This window comes from Oncorhynchus keta, chromosome 13 (assembly GCF_023373465.1).
Source record: "Oncorhynchus keta strain PuntledgeMale-10-30-2019 chromosome 13, Oket_V2, whole genome shotgun sequence".
NCBI lineage: Eukaryota > Metazoa > Chordata > Actinopteri > Salmoniformes > Salmonidae > Oncorhynchus > Oncorhynchus keta.
Window position 1 is genome coordinate 24,265,234 of NC_068433.1, and position 27,334 is coordinate 24,292,567.

The 27,334-nt window shown below is 44.5% G+C and overlaps 2 protein-coding genes across 5 annotated transcripts; one reads left to right on the top strand and one right to left on the bottom strand.

Annotated features, from left to right (window-relative positions):
- The first annotated feature begins 329 nt into the window (after positions 1-329).
- LOC118392108 (uncharacterized) lies at positions 330-10,056 on the top strand. Of its 2 annotated transcripts, none has more exons than XM_035783750.2 (7): positions 330-700; positions 1,030-1,150; positions 4,222-4,391; positions 4,600-4,781; positions 5,709-5,880; positions 5,978-6,081; positions 6,243-10,056. In XM_035783750.2, the coding sequence occupies exons 1-7, from the start codon at positions 637-639 to the stop codon at positions 6,687-6,689; spliced, it is 1,260 nt and encodes a 419-aa protein (XP_035639643.1). In that variant the 5' UTR covers positions 330-636; the 3' UTR covers positions 6,690-10,056. The 2 variants fall into 2 exon arrangements, with proteins under 2 accessions (XP_035639643.1, XP_035639642.1); XM_035783749.2 differs by having other exon boundaries at positions 334-700; positions 5,978-6,105; positions 6,243-10,054.
- Positions 10,057-10,368: 312 nt separating this feature from the next.
- Positions 10,369-25,485, bottom strand: pik3c3 (phosphatidylinositol 3-kinase, catalytic subunit type 3). 3 transcript variants are annotated; one of them, XM_035783752.2, is made up of 26 exons: positions 25,042-25,485; positions 23,858-24,046; positions 23,390-23,533; positions 23,040-23,169; positions 22,895-22,921; positions 21,890-21,976; positions 21,377-21,475; positions 21,156-21,227; positions 20,870-20,974; positions 20,687-20,779; positions 20,130-20,315; positions 18,558-18,697; positions 18,253-18,331; positions 18,099-18,163; positions 17,912-18,017; positions 17,588-17,704; positions 17,306-17,437; positions 16,904-17,032; positions 16,167-16,236; positions 16,013-16,077; positions 15,596-15,680; positions 15,394-15,468; positions 15,017-15,185; positions 14,800-14,890; positions 14,568-14,693; positions 10,369-10,611 (listed from the first exon to the last, which is right to left on the bottom strand). In XM_035783752.2, exons 1-26 carry the CDS (start codon positions 25,104-25,106, stop codon positions 10,597-10,599), a joined length of 2,661 nt encoding a protein of 886 aa, XP_035639645.1. In that variant the 5' UTR covers positions 25,107-25,485; the 3' UTR covers positions 10,369-10,596. The 3 variants fall into 3 exon arrangements, with proteins under 3 accessions (XP_035639645.1, XP_035639644.1, XP_035639646.1); XM_035783751.2 differs by having other exon boundaries at positions 18,099-18,166; positions 25,042-25,484; XM_035783753.2 differs by lacking the exon at positions 22,895-22,921 and having other exon boundaries at positions 18,099-18,166; positions 25,042-25,483.
- Between the last annotated feature and the right edge of the window lie 1,849 nt (positions 25,486-27,334).

Sequence of the window (27,334 nt, forward strand, 5' to 3'; positions counted from 1 at the left end):
TATATATATTCATCTATAGAGCTTGCAAGGTGGTTCTTTTCCCTCTGTTTCCTGTCTCACTGCTTGTCTTTGCGCTTCAGATTATACCATTTCCTCTCACACCCGTGACTACTGTGTCACGTCCTGATCCTTCCACCCCCTGCCCATCTTTATCTATCCCTTCTTATATCTATTCTTTTTATTTATCTCTCTCTCTCTCTCTCTCTCTCTCTCTCTCTCTCTCTCTCGCTCTCTCTCTCTCTCTCTCGCTCTCGCTCGCTCTCTCTCTCTCTCGCTCTCGCTCTCGCTCTCGCTCTCGCTCTCGCTCTCGCTCTCGCTCTCTCTCTCTCTCTCTCTCTCTCTCTCTCTCTCTCTCTCTCTCTCTCTCTCTCGCTCTCTCTCGCTCTCTCTCTCTCGCGCTCTCGCTCTCGCGCTCTCTGTAGGTAAGTGACTGCTTACGCTACTCCTTTCCTATTCAACTTTGGAAAATGATTTGTTATGCTTTTTATTGTCATGTAAGTCCTCTGTGACATTGTGTGCATCAGGGTAATTGCATCAATGTGTTATCCCCTACCTCAAGGGGATTTTGTTTTGGAAAAAGATTTAGGCTGTGTTCTCAGTCTTTCTCAGCCTGGGGTCTAGCTTACCTGTGTCAACATGGTGACTGCGCCAGGTGTACTGACGACCCTTGTGTTAACAGGATTGTGTGTCCACGTCACAGGTAAGTCTGTTGCTCCCTCAAACCCACATTTCTTAAATAACCCGAACCCTCCATATTGGGGACAGTGACTGATCTAATTTACACCATCTATGGGGGGGGGGGCTCACTAGAGTTACTCATATATATGGTTTGATCTCATTGGATTACATGGCCAACTAAAGGTTGAAATGGTGTCAGTCATGTTATGTCTGTGAATTGTTCACGCGTGGTTATCCTTGTTTATGTGAGATCTTGAATATGAAAGTGGAGCATATGTGAGAATGTGTGTGTGTGATCTATTCCTGTGTGTTTGTGTGTTGACTTTGAAGTGTTCCCGTGTGAACTCTCAGGATCATCTAGAGCCGTCTGTACCACCCGTCTGTATTCCCTGAACTTAAACTGTGTCCTGCAGTGGGATTGTCCACAGGCGAACGCTACCACCACCTACACCGTCCAAACTAAGACTCAGGGGTGTGTCTTGACTCCTCATTGCTCACTATTGACTTAATGGACTAGTATCTAGCTCGAACGTTCCCCTCAGCTAAATGCTGTTCTAAGAGTCTGGGGTTCTGTCTGTCTGCTGTCTCCATTGACCTAATCGATCAAATAGTATGTTGTATTACTGTTTTGCTATTTTCTAGAATTGGTAGTGAATTGTTTCCTAGAAAACCACTACATCTTCTGTAATGTTTGTTCTGTGTGTAACTATGTTATAGTCATTTTAAGGAGAGTATTTTTAAATCAAGTCATTGAAGGTTGTAATCAGCACTGGGATTCTGATTTAGTCATTTACTTTACAGTGAAGCTAATGTGGATAGTGCAACTGTTGGGTGTCTGAGGGGAAAGCTAGCCTAGAAAGGAAATGGAAAGCACATTTATTGTGTGAACAAAGCGCTCTAGCGATGCGGAGAGGGGTAGCGTGAGAGCGGAGAATTTCAAACATGTGGTTTTTGCAGAGGGATGAATCAGTCACTCGAGTCCATGGTTGGTTGACTTTATGGGTAGATGGGTTCCGATAGATGGGCACTATTGTTTTCTACCACAGCTGTGAAAAACACCCTGGCTGCTCCTCTCCCCTGCCACCTGGTTTCAGTCATAACCATCACCACCCATGTCGTCCAACAACCAGTGTGTGCCTGTTATCTTGTGTGGCTATTGCATATTTTCAGAAAGGACATTTCCACATACATTTTAGAAGATCGGAATAATAAATACCACATAGTTAATCTCCGTGTTTGTATGTTTCTATGTGTACTGTATATAGTACCAGTCTAGTTTGGACACACCACCTCATTCCAGGGTTTTTCTTTATTTGGACTATTTTCTACATTGTAGAATAGTTAAGACATCAAAACTATGAAATAACACATGGAATCATGTAGTAACCCAAAGTGTTAAACGAATCAAAATATATTTGAGATACTTCAAAATAGCCACTCTTTGCCTTGATAACAGCTTTGCATTCTCTCAACCAACTTCGAGGTAGACACCTGGAATGCATTTCAATTAACAGGTGTGCCTTGTTAAAAGTACATTTGTGGAATGTCTTTTTCCTTAATGCTTTTGAGCCAATCAGTTGTGTTGTGACAAGGTAGGGGTGGTATACAGAAGATGGCACTATTTGGTAAAATACCAAGTCCATCTTATGGCAAGAACAGTTCATATATGCAAAGAGAAACAACAGTCCATTACTTTAAGATATGAAGGTCAGTCAATCTGGAAAATTTCAAGAACTTTGAAAGTAAAAACCATCAAGCGCTATGTTGAAACTGGCTCTCATGAGGACGGCCACAGGAAAGGAAGACCCAGAGTTGCATCTGCTGCAGAGGATAAGTTCATTAGTTACCAGCCATAGAAATTGCAGCCCAAATAAATGTTCCACGGAGTTCACGTAACAGACCGATCTCGACATCAACTGTTCAGAGGAGACTGCATGAATCAGGCCTTCATGGCCGAATTGCTGCAAAGAAACCATGATTTCCGGATGTGTGATTCCCACCGTGAAGCATGGAGGAGGTGTGATGGTGTGGGCGGCGTGCTTTGCTGGTGACACTGATTTATTTAGACTTCAAGGCACACTTAACCAGCAGGGCTACCACAGCATTTTGCAGTGATACCATCCCAACTGGTTTGCTCTTAGTGGGACTATCATTTTGTTTTTCAACAGATCAATGACCCAAAACACACCTCAAAGGCTGTGTAAGGGTGATTTCACCAAGAAGGAGAGTGCTGCATCAGATGACCTAGCCTCCACAATCCCCCGACCTCAACCCAGTTTGGGATGAGTTGGACCGCAGAGTCAAATCAAATGTTATTTGTCACATACACATGGTTAGCAGATGTTAATGCGAGTTTAGCGAAATGCTTGTGATTCTAGTTCCGACAATGCAGTAATAACCGACGTAATCTAACTTAACAATTTCACAACTACCTTATGTGTACCTTATGTGTACAAGTGTAACTACAAGTGTAAAGGGATGAGGAATATGTGCATACACATATATGAATGAGTGATGGTACAGAACGGCATAGGCAAGATACAGTAGATGGTATCGAGTACAGTATATACATATGAGATGAGTAATGTAGGGTATGCAAACATTAAGTGGCATTGTTTAGTGGCTAGTGATGCATGTATTACATAAAGATGGCAAGATGCAGTAGATGGTATAGAGTACAGTATATACATATGAGATGAGTAATGTAGGGTATGTAAACATTAAGTGGCATTATTTTAAGTGGCTAGTGATGCATATATTGTTCCATTATTAAAGTGGCTAGAGATTAGTCAGTGTGTTGGCAGCAGCCACTCAATGTTAGTGGTGGCTGTTTAACAGTCTGATGGCCTTGAGATAGAAGCTGTTTTTCAGTCTCTCGGTCCCTGCTTCGATGCACCTGTACTGACCTCGCCTTCTGGATGATAGCGGGGTGAACAGGCAGTGGCTCGGGTAGTTGTCCATGATCTTTATGGCCTTCCTGTGACATTGAGTGGTGTAGGTGTCCTGGAGGGCAGGTAGTTTGCTCCCGGTGATGCGTTGTGCAGACCTCACTACCTTCTGGAGAGCCTTACGGTTGTGGATGGAGCAGTTGCCATACCAGGCGGTGATACAGCCCGACAGGATGCTCTCGATTTGTGCATCTGTAGAAGTTTGAGTGCTTTTGGTGACGAGCCGAATTTCTTCAGCCTCCTGAGGTTGAAGAGGCGCTCCTGCGCCACCTTCACCACGCTGTCTGTCTGGGTGGACCAATTCAGTTTCTGTGAACTCTTTCAAGACTGTTGGAAAAGCATTCCTCATGAAGCTGGATGAGAGAATGCCAAGTGTGTGCAAAACTGTCAAGGCAAAGGGAGGCTACTTTGAAGAATCTCAAATATAAAATATAATTTGATATGTTTAACACCTTTTTTTGGTTACTACATGATTCCATATGTGTTATTTCAAAGTTTTGATGTCTTCAATATTGTTGTACAATGTAGAAAACAGTCCAAATAAAGAAAAACCCATGAATGAGTGTCTTTGAACTTTTGACTGTGTGTGTTGCAGTGATTCGTGGCAGGACGTGGAGAGTTGTGTGCGGTTCTCCTCCCAGCTGTGTGACCTGTCCGAGGCCTTCTCTAACTTCGAGGTGTACAACATGATCCGCCTGGGCCTCCACCAGGGCCCGGGGAGTCCAGTCTGGACAGAAAATCTGGGGTTTGGCGTCCGTGATTTCAGTCAGTAGCCTGTCTCTCTCTCCTCTAAGACCTGTCACGTATCTTGCCATGGTGATTTATTGTTCAAATCAACAACAAAAACGAAGAGCATTTAACCGTCTTAATACACTGCAGAGTTCAAATAGAGAGGGCTAAAATGGCTAAAAGCACTCGCATGAAGCGATTGTTGTGATTTTGAAATGAAAGTGGCTTTGTTTCTCCTCTCCAGACTTCAGCAGCCCCTCCGTCTTGGTCTCTCTGTCCGGAGAGAGGCTGGGAGTGGAGGTGCACTTACCTTGTTCTAGCAAAAGGGAGTGTCTTCCTCTGCAGAGTTGCTGTCCACTGTCAAAATTGATTGACCTCTGGGTCACCGTGACAGTATATGACCGACAGAACCCCTCCGACTACAAGGTACCCCTGTTGCCATTGGCGATACCACTTTTTGCTGACCCTCCCTCCTTTTGTCTTGCTCGCTCTCGTTCACACATCCCTTTTCCTTTCTACCTGCTGCTATGTAAATTAATGTAAGGGGTACAATGTTAAAGAGTGAGTGCCCAGAAACTACACGCATGTTTCCAGTGGTGTAAAGTACTTGTGTAAAAAATACTTTAAAGTACTACTTAAGTTGTTGTTTTTTTAGTCTAGCTGTACTTTACTATTATATATGTTTTTTTTTAACATCTTTTACTTCACTACATTCCTAAATAAAAGTATGTACTTTTTACTTTCCTTGCCACCCAAAAATACTCGTTACATTTTGAATGCTTAGCAGGACAGGAAAATGGTCTAAGTCACACACTTAATAAGAGAACCTTCCTAATCATTCCTACTGCCTCTGTGCCATTGCGGACTCATTAAACCCATGCTTCGTTTGTAAATGATGTCTGAGTGTTGGAGCGTGCCCCTGGCTATCCGTAAATTCAAAAACGAGAATGGTGATGTCTGTTTTGCCTAATATAAAGAATTTGAAATGACTTTTACCTTTGATACTTAAGTATATTTTAGCAACTACATTTACTTTTGATACTTAAGTATATTTTAAACCAAATACTTTTAGACTTTTACTCAAGTAGTGTTACTGGGTGACTTTCACTTTTACTTGAGTCATTTTCTATTTAAGGTACCTTTAAAAAAAAAATGTTTACTCAAGTATGACAATTGGGTACTTTTTCCAGCACTGGTTGTTTCTTTGCTGCATATTTTTTTTGTGTGCATTTGTTAGTACAAGTGTCCCTGATTGGCCTTCTGTGACACACTGTCTGATACAGCCTCTCTGATTGGCTGATCCTCTTGCATGTGTCTGATACAGCGTTTGTGATTGGCTGGTCCCTATTGCAGACGCAGATTGGTTTGATCCAGACGATGGTGTATGGGGCAGAGTTCTCAAACCTGGTCCCAGGACATGACTACTGTGTCGTGGCTAACTTCTCCGTCAGTCCGGCCACCTTCCCCCAGGCCTCGTCTCCTCCCTCGGACCCCAGTTGTGTCCACCATGCTGGCCCAGGACTAGGTTAGAGGTTTACGTTGGGTTAAGGTTGAGTCGGGGTGTGGACATGAAGCTTGGGTTATGAATACAACCCTAATGACGTGTGTTTTGTGTTTCCCAGGGTTGCAGCCAGTGTTGTTGGGGATAGGAGTATGTGCTGTACTCTTCTCTCCTCTCCTTGCTCTCGCTCTGTACCTGCTGAAACAAAAACGAGATGTACCACACGTAAACAGACTCCCCAAGTCTCTAGTAAACTGTCCTTATTCTTTTGAAACACAAACACATGAGTATTTCATTTGTGTATAGTACTATATTAAATGCAGTATTATCTTGAATGTCCTTGGGTATATCATTACACTGTGTTTTTGTGTATTTTTGTAATGCAGGCATCTCTTCAGGCATTCCTCCAGGACCTGCCGGAGTCCCCTTCAGACCCTGTTGACCCCAGTGACATTGTAGACGACCACCTCTCCATCCTGTCCTCTTTCTCCAGCTGTGTCTGCACCGAGGCCCAGGCCCCAAGCCGGGGTAATGGGTACAACAGCAACCCCTTCCTCAGTGACTATAGGTCAGGCAACATGCACTGGAACACTGAGAGAATGGAGCTAAACCTGAACTCAGGCAGCACCATATCCCTGCCATGCTCCACTGTGCCTATAGGCCTGCATATGATCCAGTGCAGCTTTGATTCACCTCGGCAACCACATCCAGGGCCCAATGTGCCAGTTCTACCGTACCCTGGTTCTCGATCTCTGTCAGAGGCCGTGGAGGGCCAGGTGGTCCCGCTGTGTTCTGTGAGGTTTGGGAGTGTGAGTGAGGGGGAATGGGGGTGAGAACCTTGAGGGACTACAGTGGTGTAACCTGTAGCATGTTGCACTGCAGTACTCACAATGCCATGTTTAACATATTCCTATGAACTCCACAGTGCTGAGAGGAGTTGCAAAACTTTATTGACCATTTTTGTTGAAAATTGTAATTTTTTCCCTCAGCTTACAGCCATACATTTTCAGTTCCAACAGGACTGTGGTATGGTCCAGCACCTTACCAAGGTCAACCATAACAAGGACAATACTGGACAGTGCAATCATAAACACATACACTCTTAGAAAAAAGGGTTTCAAAAGGGTTCTTCGGCTGTCCCCATAGGAGCCTTTTCTGAACCAAAACTATTCTTCCTGGAACCAAAAAGGGTTCTTCAATGGGTTATCCTATGGGGACAGCCGACAAACCTTTTTAGGTTCTAGATGGCACCTTTTTTTCTAAGGGGGGTTTATTATTCTGACTCTCCTTTAAATTGCCTTTGTCTACTGTGCCAAGTGTCTTTTCTGCTCTTTTTCTGTGTCATAATAGGTTGTTCTCCCCCCTCTCTCTGCCTTGCTTCTGACTCACTGTTGCCCCATCCCATCTCCGGCCTGACCCCCACTGTCTCTTACCCGTGTCTGACATCTCATTCTGGGGGAGGAGGACAGAGGGTAGGGGAACATCTCTCTCCTGCCTCTCGTTTCACTGGTGGTGAACTTTTCCCGGAACATTAGAACATTCGGGAGTAGAGACCGAGGAGACGTTGGATGGGAAACAGTGATTGGCCCTATTGTTCTGGAAACCACAGCCTGCGTATGGCTCATAATAATATCACTGTCTGGAAGATTTTGATTCATGTTGTTGGTTTAATATTGGGGTTGGATCATGAGTCCAAACTAAACATTGTGTTTGCTTGCCAATCATAAACGCTAATTCTCAGGCATCCAACAGGTATCGCATCTAACCTTGAACTTTGGTTTTTGGAGCAACATTTTATGGGTTCTGCTGTATTTGCAGTCAATTCACCAGAAACCTGATCCAAAATGGTCGCTTTGTGGCTCACTCTTCACTGGTGTGTGCTGGCTAGCTCTGCAGCTGAGGTGGTGAAGTTGGATTGGGGATTTACGTGGTGTTCGACAGGCAGTAAAACATGTTGGTGGGGGCTTGCCTGTTATGCATGTTATTTTGGCATTAAATGTCACATCAGTTTGCAAACAATGCAATAAAAATAAATAAATTATTTAATAAAGCCGCATACAAACATGGTCTCTTTTTTGCTTTCTAAGGCAGCTCCAAAATGCAGGTGTTTCAGCCGATCTCATTGCTTTCTTTGGTGGTGGGTCAGCCAGTAGAAAATATAGAGTGCGGGTTTTGGTAATGTTCTCTAGTTGCGCCGTGATTGGCTCAGTGTTCTGTCACTCATAGGGACACTACGTCACCGCTAAGTCTAAGGGTAGAGCTTAAAAATTCAAACCTCTTGGGTTCTGCCATAGTTATATGTCAACGGCATACTTTCAAAATCTTAGCTAGCAGTGATCATGAATCAAGTTGATAATCTACTGGCAAATCCTTTTTAATCCTTGTATATGAAGAGAAATTATAGATAAAACGTATCGGTACTCATCGGCCATTGGACATAAACATTGCACAAGCTGGAAATTGCAAATTCAACAATGAAGGGTTTGGAAGGAGTCCGTCGCTAACTGCAAGCATTGCAAAGCAATCACTAGCCTGCTTTTCAGTGGAGTTGCTGTGGTCCCAAGTCTGGGATTAAGGGTCTCTTTTCCAAGTTTAAAATGATGAACATTCAATGTTGGCCATGCTGTCAATGATGCATGATTTGTGCCATGCTCAAAACAACATAACTCAGTGAAATTGGGAGGAAAAAACGAGTTCCGATTGGGGAAAATACATTTTGAGCTGTCATCCAACTCAGAATCGGAACTCGGGCCTCTTTCTAGAGCTATGACCTGAAGATCACTGACGTCATCATGATTCAACTCTTTGAGTTCCAAGTTGTCTTGAAAGCGCCATAAATCCAGAGAATGCCAGACTTTGACAACATTTTCCCACGAAAGACCACCTTCCTGTTCAAGTGAGCACAGCACAACAAGGCAAGTCCAAACATGTCTTATATGCTGCTGCATAAATGATGTAATATGCCAGGGAGATATGTATACCGTAGCTAAGAAAGTAATAATAAGTGTATGTAATCATTTGGTCTATTTTCTGTTCTGACTTCGTGGTGCACATGTAGCCTATAACCTGTTTTAGAGAAATGTAACTGTTGAATATTAAGAGCTTTCATTGTCTGCTTATATGCCCCCTTTATTTATCCTAGGGTTCTGACTTGGTGTATAGGGAGAATACCTTAACGGCCTGTGTTCTGAATTCTGTCACTGTACATTTCAAAACGGTTGAACAAGTAGTTAATGACTACATCCGTCCTAGCTCAGGCATGCGTTTAAAAACTTTTTTAAAATCACGGATTGTGTCTCATCCACTTGTTGTCCCCTTATGCCATAGTTTGTACATCTCAATTGTCAGTTAAGCAAGCTGACGTAAACATTTTTTTAAGCAAGTCAGCCATGTTTATTTTAATTTTAAATGAGGCTGAATTGTTTCGCTGGCAGACAAGACTCCGCTGATAGCCAGGTGTCGCAGTGGTAAGGTGTTGGGACAGCTTTATGTGTGCACCGTTTGTCACTGTTATAGTGCAATTAATGTATTGTTCAGTGTTGAATACTGGCATGCGTCCTACATTTTCTTTGTTTGTCCACCAACCAAGATTTACATGCTAAAATCGCCGCTGTCGACAGGGTGACCTTTTTTCGAAAATGACTAATTCATGGGTCAGCTGAAATGGTCTGCTAGTGTCTGAAAGTGAATACATGATACTTTTGCTTTCCATTCGGGTGCATCCTGTTCTGTAAATGTCAAGTTTCATATTAACCAGAGAGGGGGAAGATGTGAGTACAGCAGAGCTTGAAGAAAAAACCACAAGCCTAATAAAAACTGCTTGAAATGAGCAACAATGAGATCAGCTTGAAGATTGTAATGCTAGATAAGTGTAATTGCTGATCTTTATGTATAGTTCCCATTCCAACACCATAAGGAAATGTAAATTGAGTGAACAATGTTTGTCATTTTGAAGTGCTTTTATGTGCAATATCTTTTTTAATTTCCTAACCAGTTGTAAATGGATTACCTTAAAAGAAAATACAAGTACAATGAGTACTACTGTTCTTTTGTACATAAAATAAAAAGCAACTAAAGGGTTATAATTCCACCTGCAATGGTAAATTCATAGTCCTGGTACCTTTTTTAAAATGAAGTGTACATGCAATGTGTAGTAGTGTCATGTTTTGAGGTATAAGAAAGATCGGATGTCGAAAAAGCAACTTACAAAGACTATTCCCTTCAAAACAAATTGTTGCTCTTGGTCAGGGTGTCAGATCAAACATGACAGAACCACACAGGCATTACCACACAACTAACCACCTGCCAGCGTCTTTGACTGACCTAGATTTAGGTTGAAACCAACGTGTTCTAAACTAAATGGCCCTTGTATGGTGACGGGGGATATAGCCGGCCATACATGTTAATCGTGTACAATAACCATTATACCACAAGTCCCAACAGAATATTTTGGGAATGCGATGTGTGTAAACGCACTAAAAACACAACTCCAACACAAAGACAACACCAGTGTTTCACTGTATCAACATGGTTTTTATTTGGCCATTAGTTTTATTTATAATATATACAAAATGAAAACATCAGTCATTGTTTTGTTTTTGCAGTAGAGGTTGGCCTCTTCAGTGTCCTGGATGGATCCTCTCAATCTCACAAAGGGCAGGGGAGTGTCGGGACTGAGTGTTACTATGGATACAACCCCTCCTGTCTGTCTGTGTTCATCCATTGTTTAGATGGTCCTTCTCATCTGCGCCAGTACTGGAGGAGAGATGGGAGACACCACTGTTAGATGACCCTCACATCTACAACACACTCAGGCGGCACAATTATTGGCAAAAGGCTATTTAAAATGCAGCGTTATATAAATAAAACACTGCTACCTACAATTAAATCAGTAATCTTGGTTAATCCAGAACTAAAGTTGCGTAATTGGTCAGATGCTCGATTAAGAATTGGGTCCAGGCCTCCCGGGTGGTGCAGTGGTTAAGGGCGCTGTGCCACCAGAGACTCTGGGTTCGAGCCCAGGCTCTGTCGTAACCGACCGGGAGGTCCGTGGAGCGACGCACAATTGGCCTAGTGTCGTCCGGGTTAGGGAGGGTTGGGCCGGTAGGGATATCCTTGACTCGTGGCAGGCCGGGCGCAGTGCACGCTAATCAAGGTTGCACAGTGTTTCCTCCAACACATTGGTGCGGCTGGCTTCCGGGTTGGAGGCGCGCTGTGGTTTGGTTGTGTATCGGAGGACGCATGACTTTCAACCTTCGTCTCTCCCGAGTTGTAGCGATGAGACAAGATAGTAGCTACTAACAATTGGATACCACGAAATTGGGGAGAGAAAGGGATAAAATTCAAAAGAAAAAAATAATTGGGTCCATACGTGGAGAGAACGAAGAGCTCCACCTTGTCTCTTTACAAGTCTATGGGACAAAATGTCCCCTTGCGAAATTGTGATTTTTCCCAAAGCACCAGAACTAACACTGCTAGTTATCTCACACATCCTGTTGGTACTGTAGATCTTTCATGATACATGTATGTTTAACCTGTTTGGGATAGGGGGCAGCATTTTCACATTTGGATGAAAAGCGTGCCCAGAGTAAACTGCCTGCTACTCAGTCCCAGTTGCTATTATTAGTAAATTTGGATAGAAAACACTGAAGTTTGATGTCTGAGTACATCTGAACATATGGCAAGTGAAAACCTGAGAAGAATCCAACCAGGAAGTGGGAAATCTGAGGTTTGTAGTTCAACTCTTGGCCTATCGAATACACAGTGTCTATTGGGGTCATATTGCACTTCCCAAGGCATTCACTAGATGTCAACAGTCTTTAGAATCTTGTTTGATGCTTCTATTGTGAAGAAGGGGGGAATGAGGGCTCTTTGGGTCTGTGGAGTGACACAAGCTGGTGACGCGCATTCACATTAGAGTCAGCTTGCATTTCTGAAGACAAAAGGAATTCTCCGGTTGGAACATTATTGAAGATTTGTTAACATCCTAAAGATTGATTTGATACTTCATTTGACATGTTTCTACGGACTGTAACGAAACTTTGACTTTTCGTCTGCCCTTAGTGATTGAGCGTCGTGAGTTTGGATTGTGTACTGAACGCGTGAACAAAAAGGAGGTATTTGGACAAATATTAACTTTATCAAACAAATCAAACATTTATTGTGGAACTGGGATTCCTGGGAGTGCATTCTGATGAAGATCAAAGGTAAGTGAATATTTATAATGCTATTTCTGACTTCTGTTGACTCCAACATGGCGGATTCCCTGTTTGGCTTGATTTTGTTGTCTGAGCGCCGTACTCAGATTATTGCATGGTTTGCTTTTTCCGTAAAGTTTTTAAAAAATCTGACACAGCGGTTGCATTAAGAAGTATATCTTTAAATCTGTGAATAACACTTATCTTTAATCAATATTTATTATAAGTATTTCTGTAAAATGATGTGGCTCTCTGCAAAAATCACTGGATGTTTTGGAAGCAAAACATTACTGAACGTAACGCGCCAATGTAAACAGATTTTTGGATATAGATATGCACTTTATCGAACATACATGTATTATGTAACATGAAGTCCTATGAGTGTCATCTGATGAAGATCATCAAAGGTTAGTGATTCATTTGATCTATTTCTGCTTTTTGTGACTCCTCTCTTTGGCTGGAAAATTGGCTGTGTTTGACTAGGCTCTGACCTAACAATCATATGTTGTGCTTTCCCTGTAAAGCCTTTTTGAAATCGGACACGATGGGTAGATTAAGAAGTTTCTTTCATTTGCTGTATTGCACTTGTTAATGTATGAAAGTTACATATTTCAAAAAAATATTTGAATTTCGCGCACTGCCTTTTAAGCGGAATGTTGTCAGTCACACCCCCCTCCGTTAGAGACACACACTGAACCCCTGCTGAGAGAGACACACACACTAAGTGTAAGAGAGACACACACACACTAAGCCCCTGCTGAGAGAGACACACACACAAACCCCTGCTGAGAGCGAGAGAGACACACACACACAACCCCTGCTGAGAGAGAAAGGGAGAGACACACACACACACACACACTAAACCCCTGCTAAAAGAGACACACTTTACCTCAGAGAGGGAGAGAGACACACACACACTAAACCCCTGCTGAGAGAGAGCGACACTAAACCCCTGCTGAGAGAGGGAGACACACACACACACACACACACAAAACCCCTGCTGAGAGAGAGAGACACACACACACACACTAAACCCCTGCTGAGAGAGAAACACACTAAACCCCCACTGAGAGAGAGGGAGAGACACACACTAAACCCCTGCTGAGAGAGAAACACACTAAACCCCTGCTGAGAGAGAGAGAGAGACACACTAAACCCCTGCTGAGGGAGAGCGACACACACACACACACACACACACTAAACCCCTGCTGAGAGAGAGCGACACACACACACACACACACACACACACACACAAAACCCCTGCTGAGAGAGAGAGACACACACACACACTAAACCCCTGCTGAGAGAGAAACACACTAAACCCCCACTGAGAGAGAGGGAGAGACACACACTAAACCCCTGCTGAGAGAGAAACACACTAAACCCCTGCTGAGAGAGAGAGAGAGACACACTAAACCCCTGCTGAGGGAGAGCGACACACACTAAACCCCTGCTGAGAGAGAGCGACACACACACACACACACACACTAAACCCCTGCTGAGAGAGAGAGAGAGACACACACTAAACCCCTGCTGAGGGAGAGCGACATACACTAAACCCCTGCTGAGAGAGAGCCGAAACCCCTGCTGAGAGAGAGCGACACACACACACAAAACCCCTGCTAAGAGAGAGAGAGAGAGAGGGACATACACACACTAAACCCCTGCCGAGAGAGAGCGACACACACACACACTAAACCCCTGCTGAGAGAGGGAGACACACACTAAACCCCTGCTGAGAGAGGGAGACACACACTAAACCCCTGCTGAGAGAGGGAGACACACACACTAAACCCCTGCTGAAAGAGAGAGAGAGAGAGAGACACTAAACCCCTGCTGAGAGAGGGAGTGAGACACACACTAAACCCCTGCTAAGAGAGAGAGAGAGACACACACACACACACTAAACCCCTGCTGAGAAAGAGAGACACACACTAAACCCCTACTGAGAGAGAGACACACACACTAAACCCCTACTGAGAGAGAGACACACACTAAACCCCTACTGAGAGAGAGACACACACTAAACCCCTACTGAGAGAGAGAGAGAGACACACACTAAACCCCTACTGAGAGAGAGAGACACACACACACTAAACCCCTACTGAGAGAGAGACACACACTAAACCCCTGTTGAGAGAGAGAGAGACACACTAAACCCGTGCTGAAAGAGAGAGAGACACACTAAACCCGTGCTGAGAGAGAGACACACACTAAACCCCTGCTGAGAGAGACACACTAAATCCGTGCTGAGAGAGAGAGAGACACACTAAACCCGTGCTGAGAGAGAGGGAGAGACACACACACACACACACACACACTAAACCCCTGCTGAGAGAGAGGGAGAGACACACACACACTAAACCCCTGCTGACAGAGAGGGAGAGACACACACACACACACTAAACCCCTGCTGAGAGAGAGGGAGAGACACACACACACTAAACCCCTGCTGAGAGACAAACCCCTGCTGAGAGAGACACACACATACTAAACCCCTGCTGAGACACACACCTGGGCAAACTTGTGTATCTGCTCCACCACAGCAGCAAACAGAGCTCCCACACTCTCGTCAATCAGACTCTGCATGTAATGCACCGCCTCCTCGTCCGACAGGTCCAATCGGAACTTGTCCTGCACCTGGGAGGAGACAGAATATTCAGTGAACGTCCCATTCAAAAATGGGACTCTTACAATTCACATAACCAGTCGCTAAACCACATAGCGAAGTGAAATACACACACACCTTCTTAACAGTCTTGTCAGGCTCCAGGGCAATGTCGGGAATGTTGGCATCCACCATGAGAGAGAAAAGATTTAGGATGAGGTTAGAGTACCTGAAGAGACAGGGATGAGAAAGAAAGAGACATTAAAAAAGGTTCATCACAGCTGATATAAATGACCAATTAGTGGCAAGAGATCAGAATTGAGCTGCCTGTGTAAACGCAGCGTGTGTGTCCGACCTCCTGAGGTGTAGGAAGGCAGTGTAACACTGTTTCCTGAACTCCTGGTACTGTTCACTCTGCATGCCGCCCATCCCCTCCACCATCTCCTTACTCAGCTTCATAGGAGGAGGCAGGGGCTTGGGGTCACGACCCAGGATGTAGCCAAAGTCTATGTGGAACAACTTTCCTGAAAAAACAGAAGATGGAAAGGTATTCAATCAAATGTATTCACGAAGCCCTTTTTACAACAGCAGTTGTCACAAAGTGTCGTCAGTCACACAGAATAGAGTGGAGCAGCATTTTGAAGGAGAGGACTAATGGATCAGACAACGTATGGTAGAAATCCAACCATAGGGTGTTGGGAGGTACACGACACATAATTCCTATAGACTCACCAGTCTTTGTGAGGAGCAGGTTGTCCAAGTGTCTGTCTCCTACACCCAGGATGTATGTGATGACACAGTAACCAGCTGGAACATGAAAGAGTAGAGGAAAGACCAAAAAAAAGGATGTGTCATCCCAAAACACACTTTAAAATGAGCCCACACCAAGGCCAGGGATTGGTCGGTGGGAGGGTGTTATTGGTAGTAGACTCACCACAGCTCTTGACGTAGGTGTCCATCACCTCAGGGCTGATGCCATAGGGCCCCTTTTCACTGGGGGCGTGTTTTCTGAAGAAACTCTGGAGAGACACAGGAAGAGACAGAGGAGTCTTACACAAATCAAATGGCATTTGTAATATGCGCCAAATTACAACAGGTTTACCATGAAATGCTTACTTACAAGCCATCAATGCAGTTAAGAAAAATAAGAGTTAAGAAAATATTAACAAAATAAAAAGTTTTTTTTTTTTTTTAAAGTATAATAATAAACACAATCGCTTACAACAAATTAGGTCAGAGAAGACATCACAAGACGTGTCTGCACAGACATGCACATAGCAAAGATGCTAGAAAAACACCTTACATAGCAAATAATGTTAAGTCTCTTAACCATGGATACAGTAAATTCTACCTGGATGTTTCCTTCAGTGGCCAGGACCTCAGCCACAGGCACTGACTGAACAAACTGCATGAACCCTGGAGGAAGGACAACACACAGGTCAGAGGTCACTTCACACATGTCTTGACCCAGTATTCTAATCGATAGCTTCATCGGTGGTGCTCACCATGCTTGGTGCTTGTAGCCAGGACTTTGTAAGGTGTCAACTTCAGGTCCAGGTTCTCTTTCCTGAGCAACTGAGAGAGAATTTACATAATTCACACTACACCGACTCTCAACCTTCTAGGCGAGGCTGAAATATAAACAACAGCCTGTGTCTTTACATTTCAGTGATTTAGCAGATGCTTTTATCCAAAGCGACTTACAGCAAGTTTGTAGTAAGGTAATATGATAATAATATGCTTGTTTCAGACCATGTCCATAATAATAAATACTATACTTTGTTTCTACGGTAATGACATGGCAATAATGCTAGTTTCTGACCATGTCCATAATAATAAATACAGTATTTTGTTTCTACGGTAATGACATGGCAATAATACTAGCTTCTGACCACGTCCATAATAATAAATACAGTACTTTGTTTCTACGGTAATGACATAGCAATAACGCTAGTGTCTGACCACGTCCATAATAATAAATACAGTATTTTGTTTCTACGGTAATGACATGGCAATAACGCTAGCGTCTGACCACGTCCCTAATAATAAATACAGTACTTTGTTTCTACTGTAATGACATGGCAATAACGCTAGCGTCTGACCACGTCCATAATAATAAATACAGTACTTTGTTTCTACTGTAATGACATGGCAATAACGCTAGCGTCTGACCACGTCCATAATAATAAATACAGTACTTTGTTTCTACGGTAATGACATGGCAATAACGCTAGCTTCTGACCTTGTCCATGAGAGAGATGATCTGTAGAATGAGCTGGTCTTGTCTCAGGTCGTCTCCGTGTTTAAAGATGACCGGGTACATCGCCCCGTCCTCCGCCTTGAAGATCAGCTTGGCTGGCATCAGGGCGCTCTATAATACACGCACAGACATACAGCGGTGAGATAAGGACACGCAGGGGGAAAAAAAGGCACATTAGCATACAAACATAGCAGCACATACAAAAAACAACTGCTACATAGCACAGCCAAAGAAGAGGGAGAGAAAGGGAGGATGAAGGAGGAGGAGGAGGAAGATGAAAATAAGGAGGGATACGTTCGAGAGGGAGAGGAGAAGGAACGGAAGGAGGAGAGGAAGGATAGCGTTGAGAAGGAAGGATTAGCCAGCGATGGAGAGATGGTGCACCTTGAATAGCGTGGCGGTGTCTGGTACGATGCCTCGGATTCTGACCGAGGGTTCCAGAGGTAGCGGGATGGGGTCAATCTCACACAGGTTCACCTTCTCATTGTCCGCCAGCAGGGCCTGCAGTCGCTCCGTCTGAAACACATGGGGGACGCCAGTGTCAACCAGCAATCTTATACACAAGTCGCAGAGAAGACCTGGGTCATGTTCATTGGGAACCACAACGGACGAAAACGGACTGACAGAGGGAGGAGTGTAAAGTGTGGATCATTGGTCTTCTCGTACCTTCTTCTTGCGGTTGCCGCTCTCTCTCTGCACGGCCTTCATCAGCTGCACCAGTCTGTCCACAAACGTCTGTTGGGATGCCAGGAGAGACCGCATCACCCTCACACTCTTATCACCCTACAGAGAGAGAGTACAGAGAAGAAAGTAAGATCATGAAAGATGGGGAAATTAGTTCTACTCATGGTTACCAAAGCAAAAATACTTGCTTGGTGTTTTTCCCGACGTACTGCACTGTATCATTTACTGCACAAGCAAATTCATAGTCCTGAAAATGTAAATTAACGGAAGGATGAAGTAAGATATGAGGCACGTTGAAAGTCTAACCTTGAGCAGCGCTTGGCTAAACCTCCCAATGACGTTGAGGTACATCTTGTGGGTTTTTAGGTCTCTCTGCTGGGTGTCCTGGTCCTCACACTCCACTATTACATACCTGAGGGAGCACACACAGATTTAGTACACACGTGTTTATATATGCACACACACACACACACACACACACATTGATCCTCACCAGTAGAGGTAGTTGGCCAGTGTTGAGTTCTTACAGGCACGGGAAATGAGAAAGGTACACAGGTCCTGCTGTAGAAACACAGAACCAACATTACTACCTCTCTCGTCAGACAAACAAACGTCTGTCCTTTCCCCTTCTCCTGTGCACTTTTTACCTCGGGATTCTCACTGTCCGCCCCTTCCTTTCCATTCGGGACAGGTGAGGGCACTGCTGGAGCAGTCAAGATCTGGGAACTGGAGACATACAGACAGTTCATGTTGCACTGTTAGAACACAGTTAAATAGCACAGCAAACAACCAACACCAGACATATCTAGGGGCCAGGAGTTTTTTCCCCCCTGTCCAACACTGGCTAACGACCTGACCAGAATAAACTCAGGGTCCTAGGCTATGAATTAGGGCCAGAGTTTTCCCTGATTCGGTCACAACTTCCAACCCTCCACCTTGACCCCCCTCTAACCTGTCTAGGTCCCCCAGGGTGGAGCTCTCTGCCAGGCCCTGGCTGTCCCGCTTGCCTCCTGGCTCCAGCCCACACTGGATGTCGTTGAAGTTCTCATATTTCAGAGCCTGGACCAGCTGGAGAAGGTACATCAGCAGGTCCTGGAGCACAGGGAGAGTGATACGTAGGTGTGTGTGTGTGTGTGTGTGAGAATGTAGTGCATGTACACACACACACACAAACATTCAAAAGTTTGGGGTCACATAGAAATGTCCTTGTTTTTGAAAGAAAAGCACATTTTTATGTCCATTTAAAATAACATCAAATTGATCAGACATTGTTAATGTTGTAAATTACTTTTGTAGCTGGAAACAGCTGATTTTCAATGGAATATCTACATAGGCCCATTATCAGCAACCATCACTCCTGTGTTCCAATGGCACGTTGTGTTAGCTAATCCAAGTTTATCATTTTATGTTAGCACAGCTGAAAACCGTTGTTCTGATTAAAGAAGCAATAAAACTGGCCTTCTTTAGACTAGTTGAGTATCTGGAACATCAGCATTTGTGGGTTCGATTACAGGCTCAAAATGACCAGAAACGAATAACTTTCTTCTAAAACTTGTCAGTCTATTCTTGTTCTGAGAAATTAAGGCTATTCCATGCGAGAAATTGCAAAGAAACTGAAGATCTTGTACAATGCTGTGTACTACTCCCTTCACAGAACAGCGCAAAGTGGCTCTAACCAGAATAGAAAGAGGAGTGGGAGGCCCCGGTGCACAACTGAGCAAGAGGACAAGTACATTAGAGTGTCTAGTTTGATAAACAGACGCCTCACAAGTCCTCAAATGGCAGCTTCATTAAATAGTACCCGCAAAACACCAGTCTCAACGTCAACAGTGAAGAGGCGACTCCGGGATGCTGGCATTCTAGGTAGAGTTGCAAAGAAAAAGCCATATCTCAGACTGGCCAATAAAAATAAAAGATTAAGATGGGCAAAAGAACACAGACACTGGACAGAGGAACTCTGCCTTAATTTCTCAGAACAAGAATAGACTGACGAGTTTCAGAAGAAAGTTTGTTTCTGGCCATTTTGAGCCTGTAATTGAACCCAAAAATGCTGATGCTCCAGATACTCAACTAGTCTAAAGAAGGCCAGTTTTATTAATTCTTTAATCTGAACAACCGTTTTCAGCTGTGCTAACATAATTGCAAAAGGATTTTCTAATTATCAATTAGCCTTTTAAAATTATAAACTTGGATTAGCTAACACAACGTGCCATTGGAACACAGGAGTGATGGTTGCTTATAATAGGCCTCTGTACACTATGGAGATATTCCATTAAAACAATAAGCCATTTCCAGCTACAATAGTCATTCACAACATTAACAATGTCTACACTGTTTTTCTGATCAATTTGATGTTATTTTAATGGACAAAAAAAAAGTTGCTTTTCTTTAATAATAAGGACATTTCTAAGTGACCCCAAACTTTTGAACGGTAGTGTACATGGCTCTGCTGTGTCACTCCCCCTCCCCCACTCACTCACTCAACCCAACACACACTATCTCTTCACCGCCCCCTGCAACCTACCTCGTCGTCGGCCTGCTGCAGCCTGGTCACAGCGTAGCGTCGTACGGTGGGGTTGGTGAACTGGGAGGAGAGCAGCTCTAGGGAGTCCTCTACATCCATGGGCCTCCACTTCCCCAGCAGCTCCAGGGCCTGCTTAGCCTCCCCGGGCAGCGCCCAGTTCACACACTTTAGGAACTTAGTCAGTGCCTGGAGGGGAGAGGGAAGAGGGGCTCTTAGGTAATTAGCTTGGACAAGTGTGTCAACACTCATGGAGTGTATTTGAGTGTTGTTGTGGTGAACATAGGGCTCTGGGTTTTTCCTGACCCTGTGACTTAACCAAGAGAAACTCAGGGCCCCAGTTATACTGGGACAATGCTAATCTAGGATGCTTCCCTGGTCAGGTTACGAGGTCAGGAACTCGATGGGCCCTAGATGCTGTCCAACTTTGTTTCCATTTTGTATGGAAATGTATTCTGCTATAAACATGCACATACTGTGTCTACATACTTTAAATCACAAATAAAATGGACTAAAAAAGGACAACCATAAAAGGACTTCAAACTTAGCAGGACACACACCTTCTCCTGAGTGGTGAGGTAGTAACGGAACTTCCACACCAGGTCCTGTTCCTCTGAGCTCAGTTGCTTGGTCGGAGGGTAATTCACTATGACCTGTAGAGAGAGATATACACACAAGATTGAGCCTACTGCCAAAACCACACACAGACACACATACAGTTGTGGTTGACTAATGGTACTAACGTTGAGCTGATCTCGTGTGGCAGCGTTAGGCTTCAGGTCGTGGTCCGACGGGCCACTCCGAAGGCTACGGGCCAATTTATGGTGCTTGCTCTCCACAAGGTTCTCCTATGGCAGGGGCAGAGGGACATTATAAATTATTAATACATTAAACTCAATACATGTATGGCAATATTGATATGTTGAAAATAAAACAAATCTCCATTCTAACCCTGTGTGTGTGTGTGTGTGTGTGTGTGTGTGTGTGTGTGTGTGTGTGTGTGTGTGTGTGTGTGTGTGTGTCTCTTACCATGCACATCTGAGGGTCAGGGACTTTAACGATGTCAGCGCTGGTGAGCACCGGTGAGGCGTCATCTCCATCCTGGAGAGGGAGGAGTTAGTCAGTCAGCCAGCCAATCAGCTACCACATCACCACGGCAATCAACCAATCAATCCCTTTCAGAATTATGACAACAGCTCAAATGTCACAACCATGTATGTGTGTGTATATATATACACATATATACCTACCTTCTCATAATAGACAATACTGTACTCAGGCTTTTCTCCAGTTTTGACACGAGGAAACTCCACCATAAGATACATGAAGTTGGAGCTACGCTTCTCACTCTGTGGGAACACAAACATAAGAGACTGACTGACTTTAGATTTTTTTTTAAAGAGGTCTCGGCAGAAATGAGCGATGGCCTTTACATATAAAGTACGTCATGTTATGTGTCACACATATAACGCATCTGTGATGACGCTATTCAAATCAAACTTTATTTGTCACACGCGCCGAACAAGTGTAGACCTTACCGTGAAATGCTTACTTACAAGCCCTTTTTTTTTTAACCTTTTTTTAACTAGGCAAGTCAGTTAAGAACAAATTCTTATTTCCAATGACGGCCTAGGAACAGTGGGTTAACTGCCTGTTCAGGGGCAGAACGACAGATTTGTTCAGGTGATTGTGAGTGTGTATGGTTTACAGTATAAGGCATCAATGATTTTTAAAAACTGACCCCAGATCCTCTACTAACTCACCTCATTGATCATCTCTATCTCTCTGAAGGTCAGGCGGTCCAACCAGTCTACCTTCACCATGTGACCCTGCCGGTGGGCCTTGGTCAGCTAGAAGGAGAGAAAGAAAGAGGGATGGAGGGAAGGGAGGGAAAGAAAGAGGAGAAGAGATTGAGAGGTTAGGAATAAAGGAAGCAATCGAGGTGGAGCAGAGATATGCAGAAAGCTAGCTCGGCCAATCAGAGCGCAGCTTGGTGCCAGTGGCCAATCCAGTGCAACGGAAGCACTGAACACACACTCAGCAGCCAATCCGCTCAGTCAGTGTGGGTGACAGGGGCACACAAGCACAACATTCGCTATAGCTATTAGAGCTCACTCTGAACTTGGTACAGACAGTTTCCAGTATTTACAGCCAGTTGACACACCCATGGGGCACCATTAATCCCTTTTATTTTGACTTCAGCTTGATAAAATGGTCAGTGGGTCTAATTCTTAGTAAATTACTGCAAAATGAAAACCAACACACCAAAGGCTAATGACACATTAGTGCAAGATTTAAATCGGGGTTTCCAAAACTCGGTCCTTCAGGACCCCAAGGGGTGCATGTTTTGGTTTTTTGCCCTAGCACTACACAGCTGATTCTAATAATCCACTAATCATCAAGCTTTGATCATTTGAACAAGCTGTGTAGTGTTACGGCAAAATCCAAAGCATGCAACTCTTGGGCTCCAGAGCACCGAGTTTAGGAATCCCTGATTTTAATTATATGCATTATACAAAGGTGGTGCTTCTTAGTTGTTTATCTGGTAAAATGGCAGGGGTGTTTGATGCACCATATTCCTAACAAACATTAACAAACCACACACACACAAATTCAGCAAGATTTAGCTATAGGGCCTAATATGTGCACCGACAAAGAAATAGACACAAACACACACAGGCCTACACACACAGGCCTACACACACAGGCCTACATACACATCCAGCATTCCGACCCCCTCTCCCCTCCTTCCAACCCCTAGTACTCACATCACTGAGAAACTCCAGGTCAGGGGCCTGGAATAGACAGTGATTTAGACGAGTCCTTTCACAGGAGTACATCACACACTCTCTCCACCGTCAAACACACAAACCCAAACAAACCCTCCAGGGGGACCCCTGACCCTGTGCTTACCTTGGCCAGTCGCCCCATCTGGTCCTCTGCCAGACTGCTGCTGGTCCTCCCTGGGGTGCTGGTAGGCTCCCCTCCGTCCCCCTCCACCCCCGGCCACACCTTGAGGTCGTGCATGCCCTGCCGGAACATCCTGAGAGAGAGGAAGGGGAGATGGAGAGGGGATGGGAGATGTCATCAGTCAATGTTCTGGTTGGCTTTCGGAGTTGTCCCCCACCCCAATAATAGCCACATACTTCTTCCATATACAGTCAGCTAGGGTTGGGGTCAATTCAGAAAGTATACTGAAATTCCAATTCCCTTCCATAGTACAGTATATGGACATATATTTGCTGAGATGGACTTGGACTCACCCATATTTGCCGAAGAGGGTGACGGTGGTTCCCCCCACAGGGGTGGCTCGGCCCGGTCCGTACACATCCCACACAGTAAGGGCCACCTGGGCACTCTGGGGCAGGTCTGGGTACTTCACTGGCAGCTTCAGCCACTCATTCCAGCTGGGGAAGGGGAAAGAGGAAGGGGGAGAGAGAGAGGTGATAGGGAGGAGAGACAGGGAGAGAGAGAGAGAGAGAGGCGATAGGGAGGAGAGAGAGAGTGAGACAGAACAGAACAGTTCACAAGTACAATTATATTTTGTATAGATTATCGTGAAATGAGTCTACAATGTGAGATAAAGACCAACCAGGTCAAAGAGTTGATTACCGTTGCTCTCAAATGGCACCCTATTCCCTATATAGTGCACCAACCTGTCCAAAAGTAGTGCACTATGTAGGGAATCGGTTGCCATTTGGGATTTGGGACACAGCCTGGGTGTCACTCACTTCCAGCGTGTACTGAAGGCCTTGTAGGAGGTGCGCACGGGCAGCGCCAGGGGCTTGCCCTCTGCGAACACCTGACAGGTAACATAAAGGTCTGAGCAGTTCTCCTGGTAGAGGCCAGAGAACCGCAACATTGGATCCTGCAGCAGGGCCTTGTAGCTCTTCTGCTCCCGCTTGCCCTCCAAACTGCCTCTGGGAGAGGGAGGGGGGGGGGGGTCATGAGAGACAGACAGAGGGAAGTAGTTTGACACCACCACCATCACTTGTCATCCTTCCCTTTCAGAATCAGTATTCTTAGCCACTCTACTCAGCCAAAGTTCTAAAAATTCTAGACAAAAGTTGTAGATCAACACTCTGGAGGTCCACAGATCTATGAACACCTGCAAGTGTGTTCACATTTGGCTAAATTAGTTGTATTGCCACTAGGCTAAATGACAGGGCATATCCCTGGAACATATCTTTGTACATTCTGCGGTGTTGAGACAACGTTAACAGTCCCCTGACAAGTTGTGACAAAACGCATCACCCTATTATTCCAGTGTGTAACGGCCTAACGGGAAGCACTGCACTGTTTGTTGAGAATTATGAACGTTATTTACGGGCCACCACAGCGAAGCCGAGCTCGTTAAGTGACGTCACGAGAGGTAGATGAGCCGTTGGAATGGGCATGATGTCAAGAAAATGCGGATTTTTCCGTGTTCCCAAATAAGAGCCCTCACCGGGCACGTTATGGAGCCGTGATACCGGTTGAGTCATGGTGTTGCCATGCTCGCTAAGGTAAATAGAAGACAAACAACTAACGTCAGCTAGCAATGTAATGAGATACTTTTGGGACAAGTGTTGCAATCATTTTTCATGCATGTAAAGTGGTATTAGACAGAGACTCGAGGTGCATTGTAATTGATGTCAACATGCTATCATTTAACAGTACGCAGTTATGGACATAAGTAGGCTAGCTAGGTCACTGAGGTATAATAAGACCTAGGTAGCCAGCTATAGCTACACTGACTGATATTGTTGACATCAATCAATCACATGTATTTATAAAGCCCTTTTTACAGCAGATGTCAACGTTCTTCTGAGACTCAGCCTAAAACCTAGAAGAGCATTTAAGGATCGAGCGAGATAGTTAACTTGCTACTTGTACAGTATGGCCCATAAGTAGCCCACGGTAACAAAATACTTACATTTTCAGTTGAACATTAATGTCCAAGTCACAACTGTAGACATAGTTAAACTTGTCTGTGTCCATCTTATTTAACACATACAAGTAAAAAGCTAGCGAACGTTACTCATAAATTCGCAGAGGCAAATAGGATTGTAGCGAGCAAGCCTTTCCTGGCCGTGGCTAGCTTGGAAGGCCTGAGTGCAAAAATCCCCTTGGTATCGCACAAACAATAGTTTCTGCAGTTGTCTTGAAAAAAATACTGAGATATACAGTCCGTTTACAGACCATCAGTCCGATCGAAATGTGAACTTTTATCGCCTCGATTCACAATAATGACATTATGGCGACACATTTATTTTCGGACTTGATTATGTTTTTTTGTGATCACAACAGTCTGCTGCTGATATCAGGAAAACTTAATCAATCTCTAAGTCACTGTCAATGGGCGAGTGTGTTCCCAATCGTTGTTTTCAAATGTTGATTTAGCTGGTCTGATAGTGGTCACTTACTTCCTGGATGGGAAAATTGGGGGCGGGGTTAACCGTGTAATCTTAAAGGGATAGTCAACAGAAGTACATTTTTTATTTTATTTTTTATTTTACCTTCATTTAACTAGGCAAGACAGTTAAGAACAAATTCTTATTTTCAATGACGGCCTAGGATGTATGGGATTTGAGTTCCATTATAGATTTGCAACACATTTATGTGCAAATGAAATGTCTTACTTTGAATTGTGTATACACTAAACCTCTTCGTTGGTCTTTGGGTTGGAGCACATGCCATCATAGGCACTACTAGCAGAGTGCTTAAATTGAACTGCATCCCTTGCTCTCTACATCTCCATGGGGCAGTCTTGTGGGGTTATTGTCTTGTATTGGGGTGATTGGCAGCAGGTTTAAGAGCGTTGGGCCAGTAACCGAAAGATCTCTGGTTCAAATCCCTGAGCCGTCAAGGTGAAACATCTGTTGAGCAAGGCACCTAACCCTCATTTCTCGTGTAATTGACTCTGCATAAGAGAGTCTGCTAACCCAGTAAAACCCTAAAAAAGGAGGGTTTGTTTGGGACATGTGATTTGGCAGGGTAGAGTTGTTCTATCTGAGGTAGCAAGTTAACGCTCCCTGAGCCAGAACAAAACATTAGCTCATCTCCTTCCACTTTTGCTGTCAATCTGCAGACAGACAGAGATCATGGGGAAAAACCTGTGATGAGGGAACATGTTTTTCACAATGGACCCCGCGGGCCTCACAATTAGTGTTTTACGCCCGTGTTCCCTCCTACCCCCACAGAAGTCTGGCGGGTGTTGATAGGTCTCCCTCGTCAGCTAGGGGTGATGCTGACAGCAGGGCCCTGACGTGCTCTTGTCCTGTATTGTTGTGACTCAGTGTGTGTGTGTGTGTGTATGACAAAGTTGCCCATGTCTCTCCAGCTCCACAGCTTGACTTGTCACAGTCTGAGGAGGAACATGTCTCGACTCTGGAACCTGGTCACCTCAGTACCCTGTCCACATTATGTTTGAGTCCCAAATGGCACCCTATTCCCTATACAGTGCACTACTTTTGAGCAGGGCCTATATGGCTCTGCCTGGTCAAAAGTACAGCACTAAATATTCTCCCCTCCCAGAACCTAAGGGTCCTATACAATAAGACGATGACGGATGCTGACGGATTCCCACCCTTTGATTGACGCCATTTAAAGAGGTGCTGAGTAGGAAAACCCTCTTAAAACAAAAGCAATTTGTCTCACACCCATTAGTGTCTTCATGGACGAGCAGTTCATTGGTAGCATGAGAGTGAGAGAATCTCCATCCTTTTCCATTTGACATTCCATAGACCAGGCTGTCGCCCTAAAATCATGACACATTTCATCCTAAATTGAAGAGCGGGTGTATAAAAGCGGGTGTATAAAAGCATACACATGCATACCTGCCACCTGCCTGCAGCAGCCATAGCAGCAGCCAGTATAAAAGTAAAAAAGTCTTATCCTGTCCTTTATGAGTTTCCTGCTCCCAAACATCCTGCGTCTCTGTCTCTGCTCCTCTGGGGTGGGCGATTGACTAACCGCTGCTGGACAGGGCCCGCATGAGGTCACAGATTGGAGACACGGCTGCACGCCATGACATCATACACATGAGCTCATCCAAATGAGGTAGACTGGGGTCAGTGGAGGCAGTAGGTCGCTGACTTCATCTTGCAGTATTATGCATCTGTGTTTGCATGTAAGAGCGTCTTAGTAACCACATAGTAACACATCTGGTAGTGAAAGGTAACGCAGCTAGTCACTAACTGGTACTTTCCTCCTCAGCTGTAATCCTT

Excerpts from the sequence above, each read along its gene's own strand:
- LOC118392108 (XM_035783749.2), top strand. The coding sequence starts at position 637 with ATGGTGACTGCGCCAGGTGTACTGACGACCCTTGTGTTAACAGGATTG. Across the intron at positions 4,392-4,599 it reads GTTTGGCGTCCGTGATTTCA|ACTTCAGCAGCCCCTCCGTC; the intron begins GTCAGTAGCCTG and ends TCTCCTCTCCAG. Across the intron at positions 4,782-5,708 it reads AGAACCCCTCCGACTACAAG|ACGCAGATTGGTTTGATCCA; the intron begins GTACCCCTGTTG and ends TCCCTATTGCAG.
- pik3c3 (XM_035783751.2), bottom strand. The coding sequence starts at position 25,106 with ATGGACACAGACAAGTTTAACTATGTCTACAGTTGTGACTTGGACATT. Across the intron at positions 23,170-23,389 it reads ACCCTCTTCGGCAAATATGG|GATGTTCCGGCAGGGCATGC; the intron begins GTGAGTCCAAGT and ends CCTCTCTCTCAG. Across the intron at positions 16,078-16,166 it reads GGCTACAAGCACCAAGCATG|GGTTCATGCAGTTTGTTCAG; the intron begins GTGAGCACCACC and ends TCCTTCCTCCAG.